This window comes from Hevea brasiliensis, chromosome 7, assembly GCF_030052815.1.
Source record: "Hevea brasiliensis isolate MT/VB/25A 57/8 chromosome 7, ASM3005281v1, whole genome shotgun sequence".
NCBI lineage: Eukaryota > Viridiplantae > Streptophyta > Magnoliopsida > Malpighiales > Euphorbiaceae > Hevea > Hevea brasiliensis.
Window position 1 is genome coordinate 4,968,826 of NC_079499.1, and position 26,866 is coordinate 4,995,691.

General features: G+C 30.2%; 2 protein-coding genes and 1 pseudogene across 6 annotated transcripts; 1 reads left to right on the forward strand and 2 right to left on the reverse strand.

Annotated features, from left to right (window-relative positions):
* Positions 1-5,437: 5,437 nt before the first annotated feature.
* On the reverse strand, positions 5,438-9,803 carry LOC110649723 (F-box/kelch-repeat protein At1g16250). 3 transcript variants are annotated; one of them, XM_058149854.1, is made up of 4 exons: positions 8,736-9,648; positions 8,035-8,610; positions 6,145-6,732; positions 5,438-5,901 (listed from the first exon to the last, which is right to left on the reverse strand). In XM_058149854.1, the coding sequence occupies exons 1-3, from the start codon at positions 8,750-8,752 to the stop codon at positions 6,150-6,152; spliced, it is 1,176 nt and encodes a 391-aa protein (XP_058005837.1). In that variant the 5' UTR covers positions 8,753-9,648; the 3' UTR covers positions 5,438-5,901; positions 6,145-6,149. The 3 variants fall into 3 exon arrangements, with proteins under 3 accessions (XP_058005837.1, XP_058005839.1, XP_058005838.1); XM_058149856.1 differs by lacking the exon at positions 8,736-9,648 and adding an exon at positions 9,667-9,803 and having other exon boundaries at positions 5,438-6,723; XM_058149855.1 differs by having other exon boundaries at positions 5,438-6,723; positions 8,736-9,642.
* A 1,730-nt stretch (positions 9,804-11,533) lies between these two features.
* Positions 11,534-18,914, reverse strand: LOC110649725 (tetraspanin-18). Of its 3 annotated transcripts, XM_021804419.2 has the most exons (7): positions 18,389-18,914; positions 17,703-17,802; positions 17,015-17,095; positions 16,818-16,922; positions 15,285-15,470; positions 13,026-13,116; positions 11,534-11,877 (listed from the first exon to the last, which is right to left on the reverse strand). In XM_021804419.2, the coding sequence occupies exons 1-7, from the start codon at positions 18,688-18,690 to the stop codon at positions 11,858-11,860; spliced, it is 885 nt and encodes a 294-aa protein (XP_021660111.1). In that variant the 5' UTR covers positions 18,691-18,914; the 3' UTR covers positions 11,534-11,857. The 3 variants fall into 3 exon arrangements, with proteins under 3 accessions (XP_021660111.1, XP_021660112.1, XP_058005840.1); XM_021804420.2 differs by lacking the exon at positions 13,026-13,116; XM_058149857.1 differs by having other exon boundaries at positions 11,534-13,116.
* A 5,031-nt stretch (positions 18,915-23,945) lies between these two features.
* Positions 23,946-25,779, forward strand: LOC110649720 (GDSL esterase/lipase At4g28780-like; annotated as a pseudogene).
* The last annotated feature ends 1,087 nt before the right edge of the window (positions 25,780-26,866 follow it).

Here is a 26,866-nt window from a genome sequence, read left to right on the forward strand (position 1 = left end):
TTAATTATGTATATATAAATTGTTTAGTTTCATTGAGTAATAGTTATTAGATTCAAACTAAAGTTAAAATTAGATCAAATAACTTGAAAATCAAGCCTAAATTAAAAAATCAATAAAAAATTAAAACCGATTAGTTTTAATCGAATCGAAATAGAGCGATTCAGTTTGATTTGTTTTCATTTCGATTTCTAAAATATATAATTCGATTTTTATAATTTAATTTAGTTTGGTTCGGTTTGAATCGAATGCTTATCCCTAGTCGTCGTTGTTTGCGTCCTACTTGTATTTATGGGAATACATTGAATTAGAAAGAGAAGTATTTAGCATTGAGCTTTATTTTAGAGTCGTTGGTAAGGATGAGCAGATTTTGGTTCAAATTGAAAAATTAGATTGAATGGATTCAATTTGATTAATTGGTTTGATTTTAAAATTTAATCGGTTTGGTTCAATTTTATATTATAAAAATTTCAATTATTTTGATTTGGTTTGATTTTGAAGAGAAAAAATTAGTTAAATCGAACCAAATTAAATAGTAATTTTATATATTCAAATCGAATCAAATCGATTTTTGAATTGATTTATTTTTATAGAGAATTTATGAATTATATTTAATCATGTATATATAAATTGTTTAATTTCATTGAGTAATGGATATTAGGTTCAAACTAAAGTTAAAATTAGATCAAATAACTTGAAAATCAAGCCTAAATTTAAAAATCAATCAAAAATTAAAACCGATCGATTTTAATCGAATTGAATTGAAATAAAGCGATTCGGTTTGATTTGATTTTTTATTCATTTTGGTTCAATTCAATTTTTAAAATATATAATTCGATTTTTATAATTTAATTTGGTTTGGTTCAGTTTGAACCGAATGCTCATCCCTAGTCTTTGCTGTTTGTGTCCTACTTGTATTTATGGGAATACATTGAATTAGAAAGAGAAGTATTTAGCAATGAGCTTTATTATAGAGTCATTGACAGGGGTGAGCAAATTTTGGTTCAAATTGAAAAATCAAATTGAATGGATTCAATTGGTTTGATTTTAAAATTTAATCAGTTTGGTTCAGTTTTATATTATAAAAATTTCGATTATTTTGGTTTGGTTCAATTTTGGAGAGAAAAATTAATTAAATCGAACCGAATTAAATAGTAATTTTATATATTCAAATCGAATCAAATCGATTTATTTTTATGTGAAATTTATGAATTATTTTTAATTATGTATATATAAATTGTTTAATTTCATTGAGTAATGGTTATTAAGTTCAAACTAAAGTTAAAATTATATCAAATAACTTGAAAATTAAGCCTAAATTAAAAAATCAATAAAAAATTAAAACCGATTGGTTTTAATCAAATTGAATCGAAATAGGGCGATTCAGTTTGATTTGATTTTTTATTCATTTTGGTTCGATTCAATTTCTAAAATATATATGATTCGATTTTTATAATTTAATTTGGTTTGGTTTTATTTGAACCAAATGCTCATCCCTAGTCGTTGTTGTTCGCGTCCTACTTGTATTTATGGGAATACATTGAATTAGAAAGAGAAGTATTTAGCAATGAGCTTTGTTATAAAGTCGTTGAGAGGGGTGAGCAGATTTTTGTTCAAATTGAATGAATTCAATTCGATTTAATTGGTTTGATTTTAAAATTTAATCGGTTTGGTTCAGTTTTATATTATACAAATTTTGATTATTTTGGTTTGGATCGATTTTGAAGAGAAAAAATTAATTAAATCGAACCGAATTGAATAGTAATTTTATATATTCAAATCGAATCAAATCAATTTTTGAATTGATTTATTTTTATAGAGAATTTATGAATTATATTTAATTATGTATATATAAATTGTTTAATTTCATTGAGTAATGGTTATTAGGTTCAAACTAAAGTTAAAATTAGATCAAATAACTTGAAAATCAAGTCTAAATTAAAAAATCAATTAAAAATTAAAACCGATCGGTTTTAATCGAATTGAATCGAAATAGAGCGATTCAGTTTGATTTGATTTTTTATTCATTTTGGTTCAATTCAATTTCTAAAATATATAATTCGATTTTTATAATTTAATTTAGTTTGGTTCGGTTTGAACCGAATGCTCATCCCTAGTCATTGCTGTTCGCGTCCTACTTGCATTTATGGGAATACATTAAATTAGAAAGAGAAGTATTTAGCAATGAACTTTATTTTAGAGTCGTTGGCAGGGGTGAGCAGATTTTGGTTCAAATTAAAAAATCAAATTGAATGGATTCAATTCGATTTAATTGGTTTGATTTTAAAATTTAATCGGTTTGGTTCAGTTTTATATTATAAAAATTTCGATTATTTTGGTTTGGTTCGATTTTGAAGAGAAAAAATTAGTTAAATCAAACTGAATTGAATAGTAATTTTATATATTCAAATCGAATCAAATTGATTTTTGAATTGATTTATTTTTATGGGGAATTTATGAATTATATTTAATTATGTATATATAAATTGTTTAATTTCATTAAGTAATGATTATTAGGTTCAAACTAAAGTTAAAATTAGATCAAATAACTTGAAAATCAAGTCTAAATTAAAAAAATCAATTAAAAATTAAAACCGATCGGTTTTAATCGAATCGAATCAAAATAGAGCGATTCAGTTTGATTTGATTTTTTATTCATTTTGGTTCGATTCGATTTCTAAAATATATAATTCGATTTTTATAATTTAACTTGGTTTGGTTCGGTTTGAACCGAATGCTCATCTCTAGTCGTTGCTGTTCGCGGCCTACTTGTATTTATGGGAATACATTGAATTAGAAAGAGAAGTATTTAGCAATGAGCTTTATTTTAGAGTCGGGTGAGCAAATTTTGGTTCAAATTGAAAAATCAAATTGAATGGATTCAATTCGATTAAATTGATTTCATTTTAAAATTTAATCGGTTTGATTTAGTTTTATATTATAAAAATTTCAATTATTTTGATTTGGTTCGATTTTGAAGAGAAAAAATTAGTTAAATCGAACCGAATTGAATAGTAATTTTATATATTCAAATTGAATCAAATTGATTTTTGAATTGATTTATTTTATGGGGAATTTATGAATTATATTTAATTATGTATATATAAATTGTTTAATTTTATTGAGTAATGGTTATTAGGTTCAAATTAAAGTTAAAATTAGATCAAATAATTTGAAAATCAAGCCTAAATTAAAAAATCAATAAAAAATTAAAACCAATCGATTTTAATCAAATCGAAATAGAGCGATTCGATTCGATTCGATTTTTCATTTATTTTGGTTTGATTCGATTTTTAAAATATATAATTCAATCTTTATAATTTAATTTGGTTTAGTTCGGTTTGAGCCAAATGTTCATCCCTAGTCGTTGCTGTCGGCGTCCTACTTGTATTTATGGGAATACATTGAATTAGAAAGAGAAGTATTTAGTAATGAGCTTTATTTTAAAGTCGTCTCTAAAGCTGTAAAGTTTTAAATTTAAGTCTTATTCGTAATTGGAATCTATTATAAGAAAACAAGAAGGATATAACGGCAGAGATAAGGGAAAATTATAGCTTTTGATGACCCTTCAAATAAGTAGAAAAATACGCTCTTATATTGCCATCTGTGCTATAATATTGAAGAACAAATATTCTACCAAATATAATCCAGAAGAGAATAAAAATAAAAATAAAATAAAAAACATAAGATTAACACCAGTGGCGGATGCATTCACAAAAAGATATTTTTTTTAAATTTCTCCTTTATATATGGATATTTATTTATTTATTTATTTATTAATCCTCTTAAATTCAAACATTGAATTTTTTTTAAGAATAATATATTTTTATAATGAAAAATTAATTTATTTCTAATTTTATTAAAAAATTAATATTTATATTTATTTAAATGAACTCTTAATAAATTTAAATATTTTTTAATAAAATTGAAATTAAATATATAATATTTTTTTAAAAATTTTTCATTTCACATGGCAATTTAATGGGGAAGTGAATGGATTCCAACCCAATCACTTCCTAATTAATATAGTCAATTAAATAATAAATAAAATATAAAGAATTAATGAACTTCCATTTTTAATCTCTATTTAAACTTGTTTAATCGGTTACTTATAAATCTTTTATAACTCTATCCTCAAATTAGCATTAAATACTCAAACTTGTGCCCTTGCTAAAGAACTTTAATCCATTCCTCAAATTGGCAATCAGTTCATGAGCTTTTCCTCACAAATAACAACTTTAATTCATTCACATGTGCGATCAATTAATAAATAATTATTTAGTTACTTACATAGATAAGATGTATTTAATAATATTAATAATGATGTAAATCTTAATTGCTTTTAGGGTATTTAACTTCATCGAGTACAATTATAAGAACATTTTTATAATATTTTATTATATACTTACCCTAGAAAATTTTTTTTTCCAACTCCACACACTAATTGGTGGCAGGTCCTATCACAAGAGTATGGACAATTAATTGCCTGGAGATCAGCCCGACCAATATACCAGTTGCCAAGTTTGACCAGAAATCACATGAGAATGAGGGCTGCTTAAACATAATCAAATTTCCATGAATGGAAAAGAAAGAAGTGATAAATAAAGGACAGTGGCCATGCAGCCTAGTTCCATTACAAGGCCTCAACATTCTCATTTGAGTGTTTCCCAGATCAGGTTACACCATTATTGTTAGAAGATACAAGTAGAGAGATTGGCGTATAAAAGCTGAGTCACTACCCCAACAAATAGTATAAATGTAAACCTGCTATCCTGGTAAAGGTTTAGAAGCACTGTAATCCAGGCCTAGTTGGCCCCAACAAGGATGCCAAAGAAATGATTTTAACATGGATCTAAGGTTTTGGAAAATTGTATGCAATATTTGTTTGGTATAAATTTCAATCGAGGATAGGAGATGAAAGTAGATGAGAGAACCAGTGACAGAAGGATAGCCTAATAACTACTCACTCTCAGGTTCAAATTTAAAATTCTACCTCCCTAATGTCTCAGAGAACAGAAGGAGAGAGTGGGCTTGTGGGGTTGAAGGGACTCTAGGCATATTATCGAGGGATATTGTGCTTCAGTATCATGCATGGTTTAATCTTTTGGTGAAGAAAGGGAAAGTAAATAAAGGAGAAAAGGGGATTATAAACATAAACATCCAATCCACTGGCTGTTAGACTGTTCAGTAAGTGCAAAAAGCCAGCTTCCACACCATTCTTCTTCAGCTTTATAGTGGGAATGGCATCAGAACTTTAGGGCCTAGCAGCAAGTATATAGTTTCAAATGAAAAACAGTGTTTTTAAACAAAAATGGCCATCCAATTGTCTGCAACAAGATCAAATTCACTCGGTAAGCATGGAACATTTCCAAGATATCCCGTGTGTGACATGGTAGGAAAATATGTTCTGCATTTAAGGACAACTTTCTACTCGTTTAAGGAACTAAGGAAATCATCTGCAACAGCCACGCGGTCCAAAGGCCAACGTAAAATTTTCATAATGTTGAAGCTCGAAGACAGGAAGAAGATAAATATAATAATAAGGGCACGTCATGGAATGTCAAACAAGTCCTTTGTGCCAAGCACCTCCTTCCACCCTCCCACTTGCAATTAGAGCAAAGGAAAGAATGGCTATTCTTTTGGCCTGTCAGTTTGTTACACACCATGCTACTATAAAGCAATAAGAAAATACAAGATGGAATATATATATATATATATATGAATGTATTTCTTTGACTGTCATATTCTCATCCGCTCCCAGTGCCAGTACTGTCCAATACTCTTGGCAATACATATGGCCAATAACATGCTGAACTGGAACCACGTAACTAAGACAAATTCTTGTGTTTTGTAAGCATTGTTTGATGATAACATGCTGAACTGAACTGTCCTCTGCAGTAAACACTATCCAGCAGGATAACATTCCATGTAAGAAAAATGAAAGTTCACAATACCACAACGCTTTTCATTTGTGTGATTGTTCAGCATGCAAAATTTAAGTTCCAACTTTTGACGTCATTTCAACTTTGCTGCATTCTTTCTTCTTAATAGACAACCAAACATTCAAATAAACTCTAGGGGCTTGTTAAACGAAAAATTGTAATATCCAGCACATACAATTTATAAAAGTTTCAGTTGAGGCTTTACCTTGATCAGACAGAATTTTCTTCTTCCAAGGATGCACATCCTAGTATAGAGCCACAAGCTCGCCCACACATGGGTCTAGCTTCCTTCCATTTCAATGGCCCGACCAGTGGATTGCATACCCTCACCAAACCCAATCTCACAATGTCAAATCTCCCAGTTCCTGCATCTTCCCACTTCAGAACCTTTCCACCCAAAATATACAATTCCTCTCTTAAGGCTGCAAAACCATAACCAAAGGCTTCCAATGCCCGCGCATGGTTATGAAGAATGACTGAAGGAATTGCACCAACAATATACCATCCTCCTTTTTCAGAATCCCTTGTTTTAATCAAGCTTTCACCCCAATCAACAACTGTATATACCCGACCATCCGCCATGACCTGAACTGAGAATTGCATTGCCCTTGAGAAAGGCCAGATATCCTCTGCTGTGCACCATGTTTTTTCTGATAGATTAAAAACTTGAGATACATTCACGTCTGACAGGCCTACCTGGTCACTCAGAACATGCAGTTTGCCTTTATATGATAAGCCTAAGCAGTCCACCTGTGGGTTGGGCATTGGTGGCAATTCCTCCCATCTGCAATGTCTGCTATGTCATAACCTCTGAGGAAAAATGTAAATGCTAAAAGACACACTTGTATGCATGTATAGATACACCTAGTAGGAGGAAAGAAGAGAGGAGGAGGAGGAGTTGAAGGATACAACTAGTAACAAGCAAATTTGACTTTATTCTAACAAGCAAAAAGAAAAAAATTCTATGATCAAACATGTACAAAACCCACTTTTGTGAAAAGTAGATGGAGGACATAATGTTCAAACAAGGAAGAATATCTTCAAAAAAAAAAAAGGGCCATCTCAAAGTTTTGTACATGTAAGGTTAGCATAACTACATATTAACAATGAAAGATGTTTACAAAAACATGTGTCTGTTAGCTGAGACAATGAGCAATCCATGTTGACCTAGTGTTAGCGTCTAGTGCTAAGAAAAAGTCCTAGAAAAATTAAAGATAAAGCAAATATAGCAAAATGAAGAAAAGATCTGAATAAACTTATATAAGAGAGACAAATTTAGGGAAGCCTATTATGCTACGGTCGATATGAAGAATTTTTATTCATAGAATATGGTGATATTGAATTTCACTGTAATAGTGGAGAACTTATTCCAAACAAATGAAACGTGCAAATGCAATTCTAGCTACAACACATAAAAAAAAATGAAATTAAAATAATATAAATAAAAAAAAATGTGACAAGAAAAGTTGATGCCCAGTAGATATGAATAAGCTCACAGCAAGGGTAAAAAATTGGGGGGAAAAAACTCTTGATTTCAAGACAGAAATGTTCTAAATCATTAAATGTCATAAATTGTGTAAACAATAAAATATAAAACCAAAGCTCCCGCTGAGAAAATAAACCAAAATGGGCAAAATGTTCAATTTAGCCCCTGTACTTAATAGGAAAGTTCAATTTAGCCTATTTTTAACTTTTTGTCAAAATTAGCACAGAAGTTTCAATTTAAGCTCAATTTGACCCAAAAATTAAAATTTTATGAGCTAAATTTCTTGATTCCTTGATTTAAATAAAAAATGAAGAAGTTCAATTTCTTAATTTTCGGACTAAATTTCTTAATTTAAGCCTAAATTGAGTCTAAATTGAAACTTCTGGATTAAATTAAACCAAAAGTTGAAAATGGGCTAAATTGAATCTCCCAATAAATACAGGGGTGTAATTAAGCTTTAAGCCAAACCAAAAACAGTTAAGATCACATTTAGCACTAAATAAAAACATCAAGCACACAGCTACAATCTACAAAAAGGAATTGGAAGTTTCAAATTAACTGTCACAAACTTTTGAAGAACAAAAGAAACATATCACCCCCATCACATACTTGTCTATTAGCGGATCATAAACCTCAGCAAGGGCAAGTCCTCTAGTACAAGACAAGTTGCGCCCCCCAGCAACATAAACCTTACCACCGATAACACTGCATGCAAAATGAGAACGCGGTGTTCGCATGCTTGCCATGCTTTTCCACTCTTTCTTAAATGGATCAAACTGCAGGACATAATCAGTTATCAAAGGCTTTTGATGGGGAAGCGATGAATCTTGTGGTGCATAGGACCCACCAATCACTAGGAGTCGATTATAAACACAAACACAAGAAAACCCAGAATGATGCCAGTCAGCATAATCCCCTGAAAACTTTGGCAGGGGATGCCACCTATCAGCATCAGGATCATAGGCAATCCACTGGTTGTTAGACTGTTCTGTAAGAGCAAACAGCCAATTTCCACACCACCCTTCTTTAGCTTTATAGTGTGCATATTCTGAGCTACGAATTAAATATCTCCACCTCTTTGAGACAGTTTCAAGCAGCCCATGGTGCCCATGGGATACTTTTGCAAGACATCGCAAAGCCAGATCATCTGGCAGTCCTGGGATGATAGGCTGATCTACAGATTCCCTAAAGATAACATGTTAACAAAATCAAAATAATATTTACATCAAATAATGGATTAGAGAATGAGAAAACAACAACAAACATTAATAGATAGAACATATGATAGGAGATAGTAGTATGTATAATACTTATTCTCAGGGTGCATGTTTAAGAATTTTATAGCTCCAAGTGGCAGAAAGCAAGTTGTAACAAGCAGAGGAACTCAATAGATGCATAAATGATGATGCTTGTATTTCCTTTTGGAGTAGGTCACAGGTAGGATCGATCAAGAAACTACATTAAACATCCCCAGTCAAGTTAGATGAGCAACCACCATGCACAGCCAAAGCAATGGTCTAATAGGGAGTCTGATTGAGATCCAGACTTCAAGAGTATGGTTGGGTGATTTGGGACTACCAAGTGAAAACACCCAAGGATTGTCCCTCTCAGAACTATGTTAAGGTTCAATCGCACATTTTGAGAAAGAACTTGTTACCAGTCTTTCTTAGGCGGAACAGGCTGCACTAACAAATCAGATTACATCCATTCTCATCTCAGCAAAGGTCTCATCAGTTACACAAGAAGGCCATGACCACAAATCTAAAGGATAATTGTTCCCTTCACTCCAAGCAGGCTTCTAAATTCTGTTGATTTAATATACTGACATTCTAAATTGGATTTTGCTGCCAATCATTGCCATCCATTAATTATATACAGAATAAAGCCTAACAAAGACCAAGCACATCTCTTCAGTCTAAGCAGGCTTCTAAATTCTTTAACCTAATCTACTGAAATTCTAAATTGGGTTTTGCTAAAGGTTGTCACTGCCAATCATTGCCTGCATCAATTCTATAAAGAATACATAAGAAAAGAATCTTAAAAAAGCCAAAGCACATAATTTCTCATTCCTCTAGAAAACAATTGAGATGATAAATGTAATTTCTGGTAGGGGGCTTTCCGCATAAGCCATATTCCTAGACATTTGTAGTCTTATTGATTTCGGGAACATTAAAGCATGATTTGGAATTCAGGATTAGCAGCGATTATAAACAACATGTACAGAGCAGATAGAAAACTCACATAGATGAAGCGCAAAAACAAGAAATGAAAACCTCGAAGACGTTGGTCGCGCTGAAAAGTTTAAGAAGAGAAGAAGAATCTGGAAGGCAAGGCCATAACAATGTTAGATAAGCAGCTTTTTGGCCTTTTTCTACTCTCAACAATGCCGGAAATTTTCTATTTAATCTTTATATTTTAATAAAATTAATTATTTAATTTTATATTTTACAAAATTCTATTATATAATTATTATATTTTATTTTTATTAAATTATTTAAACTTTTTATCAAAATTTTTTTATTTATTTTATTTAAATTACTATTTATTCCTTTACTTTACTTTAAGAAAATTAATTAATTAATAAAATATTATTTAATTTCTCTATCGAATAAAATTAATTAGTTATTTTGTATATTTTAAAAAATATAATATTTTAAATAATATATTATTTTATAAAAATAAAAATTTTACTATATAGATATTATATTTAAATTTATATTTTTTTAAATCTCTAATTGCTTGGACACTAATTTTATATTTTCTATACCTAAAAATAATTTTACCTAATTATTTAGAAACTTAAATAAATTGATTATCTTTTTTGTATAGAAAACTTGAACCGTTTTTGTAACATATGAAAATGTAGGAAAAAGATGTGAGTATATGGAAAGAGAAATAAGGGACAAATGATTAAGATAATTTAAATATAAAAAATAATTATAAAATTAAATAAATAACAAAATTAAATTATATAGATTAATTAATTTATTTTTTTAAAATGTAGAGACTAACTAATTAATTTTACTAAAATAGAGGGATTAAATAATAATTTAATCAGTATTGATTAATGAAAAAATTAATAAAAACTAAATAGTTTAACGAAAGTAAAATATAAAGACTAGATAATATTTTTTCAAACTATAAATACTAAATAATTAATTTTATTAAAATATAAAAATTAAATAATAATTTACTATTTTTTTATAGCCAAGGAGCTGACTGTGATTTAGCTTGGTCATAAAAAGGAAATATTATTTTTTTTTTTATTATTTATTATTTATAAATAATTGATATATAAAAAAAAAAAAAATAAATTTTTTTTTGTTTAATTTAATAATAATAATCCATTTTTTTTCAGTATATCATCATATATATGTCAAAAGTGAATCATAATTTTTTATCCCTATACTACCCCTACCTCATGTATAAGGTTATTTTTTTCTTGAGTTGAATAATAATAACAAAAAAAAGGAAAACCTCTGTATTTCTTATTATCTTGTCCTCCAATTTCGAGCGATTATGGTGTTGCTTGATTAGCATCTTGCTTAGGCACAATAACATCTCATATACCCTGTTTGCAGCTACTTCAATAATTCTTTTAATTGATTGAATTAAATAATCATGATAAATAAATTATTTGTTAAAGAAAATTAATTAAATTTTTAATTTTTTTAAATTAAAAGGTATTAAACTATTTCAATATGAAAATTAAATTAAATGAATTTAACATGGAATTTGAATAATCAATGTTGAAGCGATCATCACTGTGGTTTTCTAATTATTATTCATTAGACAAATAATTAGTTTATCCTTGCTTATGCTAAACCAACTGGGATTTACCAATTCAAATGACCCATTGATTTTGAACTTTAAAATTCTTTTTGAAATTCAAAGATTTTGAGCTAAAATTTAGAAAAAATGGATGACTAACAAGCTTTTCACCATATGCTCAACCAAGGGAAAAACTAGTAACCATTTCTAAGGAGGTTTTCTTTCTTCTGGCAAAAAAGAGAGTGGGAAAAACAAGTGCCTTTCATTGATTACAGGACAGACAACAGATAAACATTAAGCACAATCCGAATCCAAAATAGCAGAGAAAAAAAAAACATCAAACGAACACAGAGTTCATTTCAGCAATGGTAGATGTCGACATCAAATCATTGGCTAATGATGATGACCAGAACATGATATTAGAAGTACAGCATTTCAGCCTTTACAGAGAATGTTACCCAATCAGTACAAAACAACTTAACCTATACACATCACAGCTTCCTCCAGGAAACACCGACACTAATGTGACTAAAAGCAACAATATACACGTTGGTAACGGCGTGAGACTCCTTTTATTTGCCTTGAGGGACACAGCTTCTCTGATCTGAATTACTTGGATTTCATGCTCATTGATGCATTCTGATTCAGTGTTTTAGTTTTATCACCGCTGTTCAATCCATACTGCAATGAAAAATATGAATACCATAAGAGGCGCAATCTGCAAACAAATATAATTCAAATAATTGCACAAAAAAGACTACACTTTGTAAGTATTTCATTTCACACCATAGTTATTAAAGGCTCAAGGCGCACTAAGGTGCCGAGGAGTCTAGGAGCCTAGGCGCAAGGCGCAAAGTGCAGGCGCGCGGCTTAGCGAGATGAGGCGCGAGATGAGGCGCAAAATAAAAGATTTAAAAAATCCATAAAAGTCAAATAAATGTGATACTTTTCCTTTTTTTTCTTTGGCATATATTTTGAATTGGGTTTGTTGGTTTGAGTTTAAATGGTAATCCTTTTTGCCAATAAAATTGCTTGCTAAAGATAAAAATAAATAAGGCATGCCTTTCTAGAACCTTGAGCCTAGAACAAAGGCACTCACCTAGGCGCATAGGCACTAGGATTCAAGCATAGTGAGCCTTGAGCCTGAGGCTCGCCTTTAATAACTATGTTTCACACAAATGGAATACAGAATATAACTAATAAAAAAACCATTGACCAGTGATCTTTCATAAGAATGAAAAACAGGTACTTGATACAATTCTTATTAAATGTTCAAAGGAAAGGATCGAAACATAAACTATCACCACCACTAGCCATCCCTCTCATACATGAGAATATAGATGTGACATAGAACCAAAGAACACTCAAAAGGGAAAAGAACTGAAATTTCAAAATTGATTAATTCTCAATTGTCAATAATAAACATATAAGCTCTCTACTTAATACCTAGGTTACATAGGTATTTTTTTTATAGTCTAGTAACTAATCCTACAACCACTAGGATTAGGAATTCCAAAATGGGAAAACACTAGTCCAATTCTAACTAGGAATATACTAAACCTTATATAACTTTTTAAATATTCCTAAATAATATAAATCTAAACTTCCTAACTATAATAGAATGAAAGATCTAATTCACAGTTAAAAATTAAATCAAAATAGTCCTAAATCTCACAACAGGAGGTGAGGTGGGAAAGAAAGAGAAGCAGAAAAATTGACCACTATCACAATCAAATTTGAGTCAAAAGTTGCTAATAGAAATTGAAATAAGTTAGCCAGTAATAGAATGAATTGCATTTATCAGATTTTCCACAGGTTAAATAGGATACTGCAAAGGAAGACCACTTTCACATGACTGTTGACAATAATCCTTGGCACCAATATTGCCACATCAAGGATACATCTCCCGACTGGAAAGCACTGCAAAATCATGTTCATGGCATATAATTTAATCTATCAAAAAAAAAAAAAAAAGGAGAACCAGTTTGAAAGTATTATTGTGGCAACTATCTTTTCAACAAGCTCTCACTGTATACTTCTTCCCAACAGGTTTATCAAACAATAGGAAGCCATCAACTAAAACACAATTCCTATTTGAGATCAATTAATATAAAAAAGCAAGGTTGTGGGGGTTTCTAGTGTTGTTCTACTTATTGTTTATTTATGCTACTTATGATTTGTATGTGTTAAATAAAGATCTTTCAATTTATTGGTAATACATGGCCTCAAATGAAGTTGTGGGAGAGAATTATGGAACATCGACTACGTCATGACACTTCTATCTCTACCAATCAATTTGACTTCATGCCCGGTCGTTCAACTATGAAAGCGATCTTCCTCATTAGAAGCTTGATGTAGAAATATAGAGATGTGAAGAAAAATCTACATATGGTTTTTATCGATTTGGAAAAGGCTTATGATAGTGTTCCAAGAGATGTCTTATGGAGAGTGTTTGAACAAAAGAGGGTATCTATTAGATACATACAAATGTTGAAAGTTATGTATGAAGGAGCAACTACTATTGTGCGCACAGTGGGAGGGGACACAAGAGATTTTTCTATCTCAATTGGATTACATCAAAGTTCAGCTGTAAGCTCTTACCTTTTTACATTAGTTTTAGATGAATTGACGAAACATATACAAAAGAATATCCCTTGGTGCATGATGTTTACAGATGATATAATTCTGATAGATGAGATGCGAGAAGAAGTCAATAGAAAGCTAGAGCTTTATAGAAGTACTCTAAAGTCAAAGGATTTTAAGTTAAGTAGAACGAAAACAGAATACATGCATTGCAAGTTCAGTAAAGGCCGAACTGGTGATAGGGAAGAAGAAGTTAGTTCGGATGGAATGGTACTGCCCCAAAGTAATTGCTTTAAATATCAAGGCTCAATCATTCAAGTAGATGGAGGATATGAGTAAGATGTTAGCCATAGGATTAAAGCCAGATAGTTGAAGTGGAGAAGTGCCACGGGAGTCTTATGTGATCGCAAGATTCCCAATAAATTGAAAGGAAAATTTTACCGTACAGCCATACGACTGGCCATGTTATATGGTAGTGAGTTTTGGCTATTGAAGGAGTCGTATGTGTCTAAGATAAGAGTTGCGGAGATGAGAATGTTAAGGTGGATGAGTGGTCATGCTAGATAGATAAAGTCCATAATGAGAGTATTAGAGAAAAAGTAGGAGTGGTGCCAATTGAGGATAAGTTGAGAGAAGGGAGATTGAGGTGATTTGGTCATGTGAAGCATAGACATACAGAGGTTCCAGTTAAACAAGTAGAGCACATTAGGCTAGGGGATAGAAAGAAAAGAATAGTTATGTCACATCCCGACTTAGCGGGCCCCAGCTCAAGCCCCTCTCTGGGTGGCCATCTTGCCGGCGTACCCCCCTAGAGGCCGGCGGTGCGACTCACAAGGTACTGTCCGCTTTGGTGGAGTTCAATCCCTTCGCCCTGCAGAGCTAGGATTCGAACCCTTATCACCTCACGGGTTTGCTTTGCCTCTTACCAATTGAGCTCACGGGTTTGCTTCGCCTCTTACCAATTGAGCTCAATTGGTAAGAGGCGAAGCAAACCTGTGAGGTGATAAGGGTTCGAATCCTAGCTCTGCAGGGCGAAGGGATTGAACTCCACCAAAGCGGACAGTACCTTGTGAGTCGCACCGCCGGCCTCTAGGGGGGTACGCCGGCAAGATGGCCATCCAGAGAGCTCAATTGGTAAGAGGCGAAGCAAACCCGTGAGGTGATAAGGGTTCGAATACTAGCTCTGCAGGGCGAAGGGATTGAACTCCACCAAAGCGGACAGTACCTTGTGAGTCGCACCGCCGGCCTCTAGGGGGGTACGCCGGCAAGATGGCCACCCAGAGAGGGGCTTGAGCTGGGGCCCGCTAAGTCAGGATGTGACAGGTTAGACCTAAACTGACTTGGAAGAGAGTAGTACAACATGACCTAGAAATATTACACATTTCCGAGGATTTTACCCTAAATCGTTTAGAATGGAGAAAAAAAATCCATATAGCAGACCTCAAATTCTTGGGATAAAGGCTTAATTGAGTTGAGTTGAGTATATGGCCTCAAATGAAAAATACCTTCTCTCTCATCCGTGAGCTCCAGATGTCTGAATGAGTCCCTGAGCCAGATGTTTGACCTGATTGATTTAGGAGTGGCTCCCAAGTTCTACCTCTAACATTCTCATAATCATCCTCATATTCTGAATCTGTTGTGCGAGTAGAAAGCAGAGCTCGCAGAATTATCGCAAGCAGTAGAGCTAGTGCCTGAACAGAGAAAACAGTTGAAAAATAATTAATAAAATGATGCATCAGTGGCTCCTAGAATGATTCTTTTAGAAAAATACAAATCAAGTTATTTACACTGGAAATGAAAACCGCGGGTCGCCTTTGTAATTAATAATGATGAATAGATGCATAAAAAGGACTTCATTCAGTAGGGGAAAAGCTTTTCATCAGTAGGCATACAAGTCCATACATCAAATGCAACAATACCATACCCCCTTCATAATGTTTTAATCATCTATGTTTCATATGTTAGGCCAAGTATAAAGTTGGATCATTGAAACAATTTTACATTCTTACCATTGAACTTCAGGTGCATACAAATTACAGAATTTGTGGACAGTACAAAAAAGCCCTGACAAGCTCAATGACAGACTATCTCAAGAACATTTACTTTGTTTTACAGCAGTGCATAAAAGCTGCTAGAGAAAAATGTCAGGCTACCGTTCAAAGTATTTCTGATAAGGGTGTAAATGAGCCCAGTCAAGCTGTGCAGAGCCTGCTTTCAAAAGCTTAGGCTCAGTTCATAAATTTTTATTTAATTTAAGCTCACATACTAATCTCAAGCTCGGCTCATTTAAGTTTTATTAGGCTCGAGTTTGGTCAAATCAGCTCACATTTGGTTCATTTATCAAGCTCATGAGCTTGGCTCATAGCTTGTAGCTAACATTTAGCTCATTTATAAATCAGCTCAAGCTTGAATTATCAAGCCTAATTACTAAACATATATATTTTATGAATTTTATTAATTATTATCTAAAACTCATTTAATAATAGGCATGAATTAATAATAATAATAATAACACATTTAATTAAATTATAGAGCCATAAATTATATTTTATATGGTTATATAATCTATCTATACTTTTCATTTTATAATATCTTATAATTATTTAGCCACAATCCTCTCTCTCTCTCTCTCTCTCTCTCTCTCTCTCTCTCTCTCTCTCTCTCTCTCTATATATATATATATATATATATATATATATATATAAGCCAATATATGAGTCAACTCGTGAACCTAAACAAACTGAGGGTTAGTAAACTCAACGAGCCTAAAAATCAAGCTTCCACCTGGCTTACTGGGCAAATGAGCCAAGCCTCAAGCAGCAAGTGAGTGGCTCGACTCATTTATGCTCCTTATTTCTGATCACAATGTCAGCTCAAAAGCCAATGGTTCACTGGCCGAGTCTCCTAGAGATCCATATATCATAATTTTGTTTTGTGATGCTTTAATGCCTTAACTTTTAGAGAACAACAAATTACCCCCCAAAAAAATGATTGAACATGAGAGAGGGCATCACTTTTTAAGTCGAATTATATTATACCTGTATTACAATCACTGTAATGCCAACCCATTTACATATATCAACATTTTCTTCAACAAAAGAGCGAAGGCTTTGAAGTTCTCCAGTTGGATCAAAAGGAAGATCCTGTTAAAGCAAGGAGTAAACCGTTAATGGTGCCAATCATGTATACAGGATGAAAGCTACAATTAACTGTAATCAAAATAAAATAAAATCACCTTCTGCCAGTGATGATCAATTGCAATGAACGCCACCAAAGCTGCTTCTAGAAGAATTAGTACAGTCTTGAGTATGGTGTACTAATATTTACAACATTAAGGAACAAGACACTATGAAAGAAACTGAATGCTGACCACAAATTCTGGACAATTCAGTACTAGAAATTTTCATTATCTATTTTTTTTCTTACTGGAAAATATGATTAAAAAAAGGGATAGAACAGATTAAGTTACTTTCTTTTGAGCTGGTGAAGCAGTTGCGGCTCATGTAGTTTAATTCTTCTTTGATGGGATATTTATACAGAAGCAACAAGACTAAAGGTGGAAAGTAGGTACAGCTCAAGATATAGCAACAAGCCAACAACAACAACAACAAGGTACAAGATATAGAACAGTAATATAATTCCTTAATTCTAGGATAATCATGCACAGTGACCGATTGACCTGGTTTGGTACCAATTTTCATTATAGAATGATTCTTTTGAGTTGGCAAGGCACCCTGAAGTTCATCAAGTCCTTCAGGGGGAGAGGGAGAACGTGAATTTACATTTCCAATGTGCAAAAAACATTAAATAACATCTTTACATGTCAAACAACATTAACTAGCTAATCAAGAATAGCTGCACGTTAATTTCTTATCCAAAGTAAGCCCAACAAATGGAGATAGAAGCTCATCTATGCAGGATACAAAGCACAGGCAACAGCCATTAACAGATTCAGCTGCAATGCACCCGATGAGAGTAATTGTACACAATATAATGCCCACACCCATAAAAGAGTAGATGAACCTGCCACCCAAAGCAAAGTCGAAATCAAAACTCGTGCTCCAATTTCACACGACCTGTGTAGCCACAATGACCACAAAAGCCAACATCACGTCAAACATTAAAGAAGGAACTGAAAACTTAATTTCCATCGAAACATGCACGAGCCAAAACTGAATTGCAATATGATAACTCATACGGACCCCTTCAATCTTCGCATCGAACAAAATTACTCATGATTCACTCGCATAAAAACAAGTAAACCCAATATACGGCTAAAGCAAATTTACTAATAATACTTGCAGCAGCAAACCATCAAAACACAATTACCGTGAAAAAAAAAATGAAAGCATTAAAATCCCGTGAATTCAATAACTAGCCAGCCAAAGCTATATTAAAAATCAATTCAAATTGTCCAAATTTAATCGAAAATAAAACATTTAAAGCTAATATCAGCTCATTTAATAACCTTTTTCTAATTTGATGTAAGTCGGTTCAAGACACATCTCAAAACCATTATCCAAACCAATAAATTCCCAAAAAACTCTGATAAAAACAAAAAACACTGTAACCCCATTTCAAGACCCAATAAAATAAATAAATAAAATACCATGGAGCTGGAAGCTTGAAAGAATTCAAACCAAGCCCGAGCCCATCATCGATCCCATAAGCCACATCGGCGACGAGGTTAAGAACCCTAAGCGAGTCGGATTGGGAATTGGGTAAAAGTGAGACAGAAGAAGAATCCGGAGAGGGAGAAACAAAGGGCGGAGGAGAAAAGGGAACACGATGGTTCCATTGATTGAGCATCCATACGGAGTAAATAATTATGGAGATACCAACGAATGCTTGAAGAAAATTGAAGAGTTTGAGCAGGAATGCCAACGATATATGACACCAATTGCGTCGCATTTGTGGTGAAATTGAAACCCTAAACCCAAATCCCAACAGCTACAGAAAAGCAAGGAGGATCGAAGCGCGTACACAGAGAAAGAGAGAGAGAGAGAGAGAGAGAGAGGGATTTCTGTCGATGAACTTCGGTGAACTTTGTATTTTTCCCTTTTGGCTTTTTGCAAATAATGATTTGTTTTTGGGGAAACTCAAAACTCCTGCTTTTTTCAAAATTTGGTTTTATGCCGTTATTGTTTCAATCGAGAAATTGGGATAATAATAATAATAATAATAATAATTACACTTCTTCTAACTACCCTAATATTGTAAATTCATTAATATGTTATTATTAATTTTATATTAAAACTTATTAATATTAAATAAAAATATATATAATTTAAGCAATATATATATATAAATTACTAATAAATTTTAATTTAATTATTTATGATTATATATGAGATTTTAAATTTAAATTTGATCAAAGTTAAATAATAAAAAAATATATTTTAAGTTTATATTTTTTTCCCCTTTTCCCATTCAATAATTTAAGTACTTGTGAATATGTCCAATAATTTTATTAATTTTAGTGCTAATTTTAGTGCTAATTTGCAACACTAATATTAAACATATATCATTTAATTCTCTTCAAGGTAAGAATTTTATTACAAAATTATAATTTTAAAATTACCTATTGTAAATAATTTTATTCAATTTATGTAAATCATATGGAATAATCACTTTCCAACCTATAATGAATTTCAACACTATTGTTAAAGGCGCTATTAATTTTTTTTAAAATATATTAATAGAAAATATACTAAAATTAATGTTGTCACTTAGTGGAATAGTATTGTGAGTTTAAATTTTTAGTACGATAATAAGCGTTTGATTTTATAATTAAATTTAATATATTTTAATTATATATAATAAATTTAAAATAATTAAATAATTATTTCAAACTTTTAAATAATATTTTTTAAATATTTTTGTTATCTTTCCCTTCAATTCTAAATAGCAAAAAAAAAATAAAATTGATATTTCCAATCAATGAATTTTAATTAATTATTTTTAGATTTATTTTTAAAATTAATAGAGCTAATTACATGTTAAAATATATATATATATATATATATATATATATATATATATATATATATATATATATACACACACACACACTTGAGAGCTTCTTCCATGTCAAATCATCTCAAAATTTATTTTCTTCAATCAGAGGATTTTATATTTTAATAATTAAATTTAATTTATTAATATTAAAATAATTTTTTAACATAGTAAAATTTTAATTATAATTTAATTGAATAGGAATGATAAAAAGAAAAAGTTCAAGTGGCATAGGATTATTGGCCCAGAAGACAAGGCATGTGAGGCTTTGGTGAGGAAAAATAAATGAATTAAGGAATGATTAGTGGGCTTGCGTCACATTTGGGCCCTCATGACTTTGGCATAACGCTGAAGCACTTTGAGTCTCAAAGTGCTTCTCAAAGTGCTTCAGCGTTATGCCAAAGTCATGAGGGCCCAAATGTGACGCAAGCCCACTAATCATTCCTTAATATATATATATATATATATATATATATATATATATATGTATTCTCAAAGTGCTTCAGCCTTTTGTCAAAGTCATGAGGGCCCAAATGTGACGCAAGCCTACTAATCATTCCTTAATTCATTTATTTTTCCTCACCAAAGCCTCACATGCCTTGTCTCCTGCGCCAACAATCCTATGCCACTTGAACTTTTTCTTTTTATCATTCCTATTCAATTAAATTATAATTAAAATTTTACAATGTTACAAAATTATTTTAATATTAATAAATTTAATTTAATTATTAAAAAATAAAATCCTCTGGTTGAAGAAAATAAATTTTGAGATGATCTCAAGTGGAAAATGATGGATCACCAAGCATTTATTTTAAAGTCTTAGCATTAACAAGGATAAGACACATATTTAATGTTTGGTTTCCTAGTACCATATTTGGCTCGGAGTAGAACCTAGAAATCAATTTATCAAGTGTGTTTTTTAATGGAAGTTGGGGTAGCAGAAAATGAAATAGCAGAAAACGAAATTTAATTATATTAAGTAAGTAATATATATTTAATTATTAAATTAAATTATATTAAATAAATTTATGTGTTATTTTAAAAATATTTAGAGGTGTATATGATTTAATTGTAATCGAATAACTAACTCAAATCAATAAAATTTGATTATTTTGATAAGAATAAATTTAGTTATATTTAATTTTCAATTAATAATAATAATAATTTTTTATTTTTAATTATTAATTAAATTACTTTTGATTTGATAATTAAAATAATCAAAATAATTGAATTTCTATTATTATTATTATTATATTGTTTATAATTGTTATTTATATGATTTTATAATAATATTTAATTTAAAATTATTATTTTATTAATATTAAATTATATTTATTTTTTTAATGAATTAAAAGGATTATAAGTGTATTTTTATTAATACTTATTAAATAATTAATAATATAAATATATATTTAATTTTTTGGTGAGTTTAGTTATAATCAATAACCGATTGAATATTTTAGATTTTAATTTTTTTTTCGACGATTCAATTAATATTTTAAGAGTCGATTAACAATTCGATTAATTAAAAGTTTGATTTAATCTGATTCAATTAACTAAATACTCACCTACTATGAGTACTTGTTTAGAACTACAAATTTGGCCCATGGATAGCATTAATCTATTTTTTAGAATAGAGGATAGAAATCAATGAAATTAAGATTGCTTTTAAAGTTATAAAATTGTGAGTTTTAAAAAATTAAAAATATTACTTATATTTAAAAAAAACGTACTTATTAAATAATATATAATTCTAAGAAAAAATAATTGAACGAAATATCAATTTGGTCATTCACATTGACAATAATTATTTTGAAATATTTTCTTTGAAAAAATATTAAAATTTACTTATTACTTTAGTAAAATTTTAAAAGCTAAATAGTAATTCATCTAAAGGTTACAATATAATTCATTATTCAAATTTTGACCCATTTACTGTGCATTTTATGACAAATTAACTTCAAAATTTCAAAAAGTATGAAAATCTGTCTTATTTTATTGCATTTTATCTCAATTTCCTGAAAATCTTTTTTTTTTCTCTATCAAAGGAATTAATTTTCCAAATCATTTTTTATTTATATTTTCCATCTTTATCCATAAAAAAAATACGTATAGCACACATTGAGAATAAAATGAAAGAGTGTCCATTAAAATAATTTAGTCATATCCAATATAGAATATCAAATACCTTAATACAAAAGTACAATAAATTAATGATAAAATTAGTTAAAAGGAAATAAGAGATATAAAATAACGTGGGAGAAATATTATCAAAAGATTTATAATTTATTCAAAAATTATAAAATTAATTTCAAATAGAGTTGAATGATGAAAAATATCTATATAACCGACTCTAATTGTTTGAAATCAAAATTTAATTATTATATTTTTCACCTTTTTTTTATACCTCTCATTAATTTTTCCCACAATACAAACATAGTAAAAGGTGTAAGCTCAAGCCGACTTCAGTAGTATTATTAAAAAGTCTAAAGATACTATTTTTTTTTTCAGTTTTCCTATTTTATAAAAATAAAGTTAATTAATAAATTATTTTTTATAATATATCATCTAAATTTTAATATAACATATAAAAATATATAATTTACGTATAGTACATGATAAAAAAAAAATGAAGTTCTTGTTTAGTTAAGGTAACTCAATTAAGGATCTCAAATTCTTAGCAAGTGCTAAAATTTGGTTTTGTTTGATTGGGCCTTGATTTACTAAATCCCATTTAGATAAGTTGTTTCTCTGGTATATGAATTGCATACTTTATAGGAAATTGGTTTGATAATACAAACTAAATAATACTAATTTTTACACTTTTTAGAAAGTTTTTAATTTTTTTAGTAAGTATTTAGTTTACCTTTTGAGTGTAACTGATAGATATCAAAACAGGTCTACTAAGGTGATAAGATACCTATAAACTGCAATTTGTATTAGCTTTATTTTTAGAATTATTTTTTATCGACTGATAGCTGATTTGATTTTATTTTCTATTTATACTACATTATTCTTTTAAAAAATTTATCAGTTATAAAGTTTTTGTCTTTAAAATAATTTTTTTATATCAATAGATTATTTAAAATTATAATAAATAAAAAATAAATATAAAATATTATAAATATAATAATTATAATATTCATTTTTATATATACTTAAAAAATAATTATATTTTAATATGTTGTATAACAAGTTAATAATTATATCTATATTTTAATAGTAAAATAAATAATATGATATATACTCTAATTAGTTGCTTTACATATAACAGTAACAATTAGACATAATTTTATCAAATACTTTGGATATATCAAGTCAATCAGTTATCAGCTATCAGCAACAATTATCAACTATTATAGTTATCCGTTATATCAAAAGTGCTAAATCAAACAGACCCTTAATTTATTTACCCCTAACCAAATAAGGCATTAAGTTACTCATTGAGAAGTGATACATATTTAGAACAAACAAGTTCTAAATAATATTACATATGTGAGGTCTCAAGACTCAAGTTGAATTTTGGCTTAAGCTTAACACATCCTACTCCTTGAATTAATCAAACTTAAAATTGGATGTGGCTAAAATGTATTAGGCATATTTATTTGAGAATTCTTAGAGATCTATAGAGTCCCTCATCTTTCATAATATAATAAAATCTCTTATCATCTATTAGGTTAAAGGTAGGACTTGGAAATTAATTCAACTTAATGTTGCATCACTTATCTAAAAATAAAAAAGATTCCCATAGAGTTCTCTCTCTTGGCCTATAATAAGGAAGCCTAGGATGTGCCATATCAATTGTTTAAGTAGAGTCTACTCTTCTTGCCTATACTCCGCATTAAGAGATGATTGGATAGCCCTTAATTAATTAAGGTATTTAATGCAAATCTCATAAGGCCAGTTTGGATGCCTTCACCTAATGCTTTGAATTCATTCCCTTCTCATTTCATTCACATCGCAACTTCAATTCACAGAACTTAAAAAGGAAATCATATAATATAAAGCAAACTAAGCTATTGACCTAATTTAAACAAATTAAATATAATATAGCTTCTCACTTCCACTGCAAAGAGAAATCTCTAAGGATGGTACAGAAAATGGAAACAATATTTAAGAGCTATATCTGCCTATTGGAGTACAAATTAAACTTCATTATCATCAAAGTCAAACATCCACATTAAATTAATGAACAAAGAGAGAGCTAATTAAATCCCATATAGACCACATTTATGTTCCATTCTTCCCATTCAAGAGCTATAGTCTGCACCCGCAGATTTGATTTTGGAGAGGGAGAGTTATTACTAAAGAAGTGTTTTCATGTCAAGCTCTATGTTTGTTCACACCATGGCTGTTGCCCTAGTGGCTTCAATGGTCACAGTTTCGCCTCAGCTGGCAGCAGAGGCAGCTTCTCATCGTGCTTTCTTTGTGTTTGGTGATTCTCTCTTTGACAGTGGCAACAACAACTACCTAGCCACACCTGCTCGTGCTGATTCTCCGCCTTACGGCATTGATTTCCCCTTCACCCACCAGCCAACGGGCCGCTTCTCTAATGGCTTAAACTTTCCTGATCTTATCAGTAAGTTTCTCTTCTTTGTTTACTGATCAATAGGTGTATATATATATATATATATATATATATATATATATATATGTTAATTATATATTATATATACATGTTAATTATATGTTATACATACTTAGGTGAGTCAATGAGATTGGAGCCAACATTGCCTTACTTGAATCCTGAGCTCAATGGCCAGAAACTACTTAATGGTGCCAACTTTGCTTCTGCCGGAATTGGAATCCTAAATGACACTGGAATTCAATTTGTAAGTCCAGCAGCCAGCCAACTTATGCAAATAACATTTTTTTTTCATATCTGATAATAAGTACAGATTAGTTCAGTAATTAAAAGTGAAATTAATTAATCTGCAGGTCAACATATTAAGGATCTCAAGGCAACTTGAATTATTCCATGAGTACCGGCAAAGGGTTAGTGCAATCATTGGAGCAGCTCAGGCACAACAGCTAGTGAAGAATGCACTAGTCCTTATAACACTAGGAGGAAATGATTTCGTAAACAACTATTTCTTGCCTACATTTTCATTGAGAAGGCAACAATTTTCGCTTCCTGATTATTGCCGGTATCTTGTCTCAGAATATAAGAAAATTCTCATGGTAGGTAAGAGTTTGATTGATCCAGGAATATGGGTTTTGTGTACTTGGATTTTGGGTTTATTATAATTGTAATGCAGAAGCTGTATGAGTTGGGAGCCAGAAGGGTTCTGGTGACAGGGATTGGACCACTGGGTTGTGTTCCAGCTGAGCTAGCTTACTCTATGAGCAGGAGCGGGGAATGTGCACCGGAGCCACAAAGAGCTACGGCAATATTCAATCCTATGCTCTTTCAAATGCTTCTAGGACTCGACAAGGAAATAGGCTCTGATACTTTCATTGCCGCCAATGCTTTTGATATGAACATGGACATGATCATCAAGCCACAGGAATTTGGTTTGTTTAGACTCACAGCTCCCTCTCTTTAATCATATATATTGCTTTTAATTATGAAGGACCTAACACCACCTAACTCTAATGAATTCATATCTTCTGTGTAATTAAGGGAAATTCTTATAATTATGAAGCCGCAGCAATTAATGATGTGTTGTTTGTTTCCAACAGGATTTGCAACATCAAAGATAGCCTGTTGCGGGCAAGGGCTGTATAATGGGATAGGAACTTGCACAGTACTTTCGAATTTGTGCTCAAACAGAGACCAGTACGTGCTCTGGGATCCTTTCCATCCAACAGAAGGCTAACAGGATTATTGTGCAGCAGCTTATGACATTATGGCCAATGAATCTAAGCACCATTATGGCCATGGATGCCAACATCTAAACCATTAATCATTTCTCATTGTATGCCTCTTTCGCTTAATTAAGTTGCCTATACAAAGTAATTAAGCAAGTTGATTAAAGGATATAAAAATGGGAGTTGTTGTGTTATTTGTAAAAATATTATATCTTAATTCAACGTACTAGTTTCCATTAACCATTGGCTGCTTGCTTGACACTTATACTGTCATTTTCAAACATATTTAAGATACTAACCAGTGAGCTTTAGTTCAAAAATATCAGAGTAAACGAGCTTTAGATCGAAAGCATCGGAGTAAACAAGTTTGATTACAACTGAACTAAATTGATATTTCGATTATTTTGGTAAAGATAAGTTTGGTTAATTTAATTCGTTTATCTTTGGTTTAATAAAAATAACTAAATTTCTATTAATTAATATATTAATTATAATTTGATTAATATTATATTATTTATAATTATTATTTTTATAATTTTATAATAATATTTAACTTATAATTATTTCTTATTAATATTAAATTATATTTATAAATAAAAAATTATAAATATATTTTTATTAATATTTAATTAATTAATAATTTAAATTATTTATTTTTTTTATATTTTCTGGTTAATCGGTTAAAATCGATAATCAATCTAAAATTATTTTGTTTTGATTAATTTTGATTTTATCTTAATTTTAATTCAATTTGATTAATATTTTAAAAATTGGTTAATAATTCAGTTTGAAGCATTGAGTTAAAATTGAAAGGCCATGTGTACTTTTCACCTAATGGATTATGAGCCGTTTCAAATTGTATTTTCAATACTATAAAATTAACATTTTAAATATCGTTAAAAAAAATTATATAATTGTTTCAAAATTTTATAAATAATAAATATATGATTAAAATTTAATTTTAATTTTTTTAAATAATACCTAATTAAAATATTTTAAAGTAATATTTTTTTAATAGCAGCTCAACTAATTATCCTTCATCAAAATTACAAATCAAGTAATCAATTCACTCTCACTGATCACACTACTCAAATTTGATAGATAATTTTAATACATAAAACTAGTGGTGTGCAAACGGTCGGTTCAGTTTGAAACCGAACCGAACCGATAAAACCAAAAATTAAAAATAAAAAATTTAAAAACCGAATCAAACCGATTAATAAGAAAAAATTGAACTGAACGAAACCGATAAATATCGGTT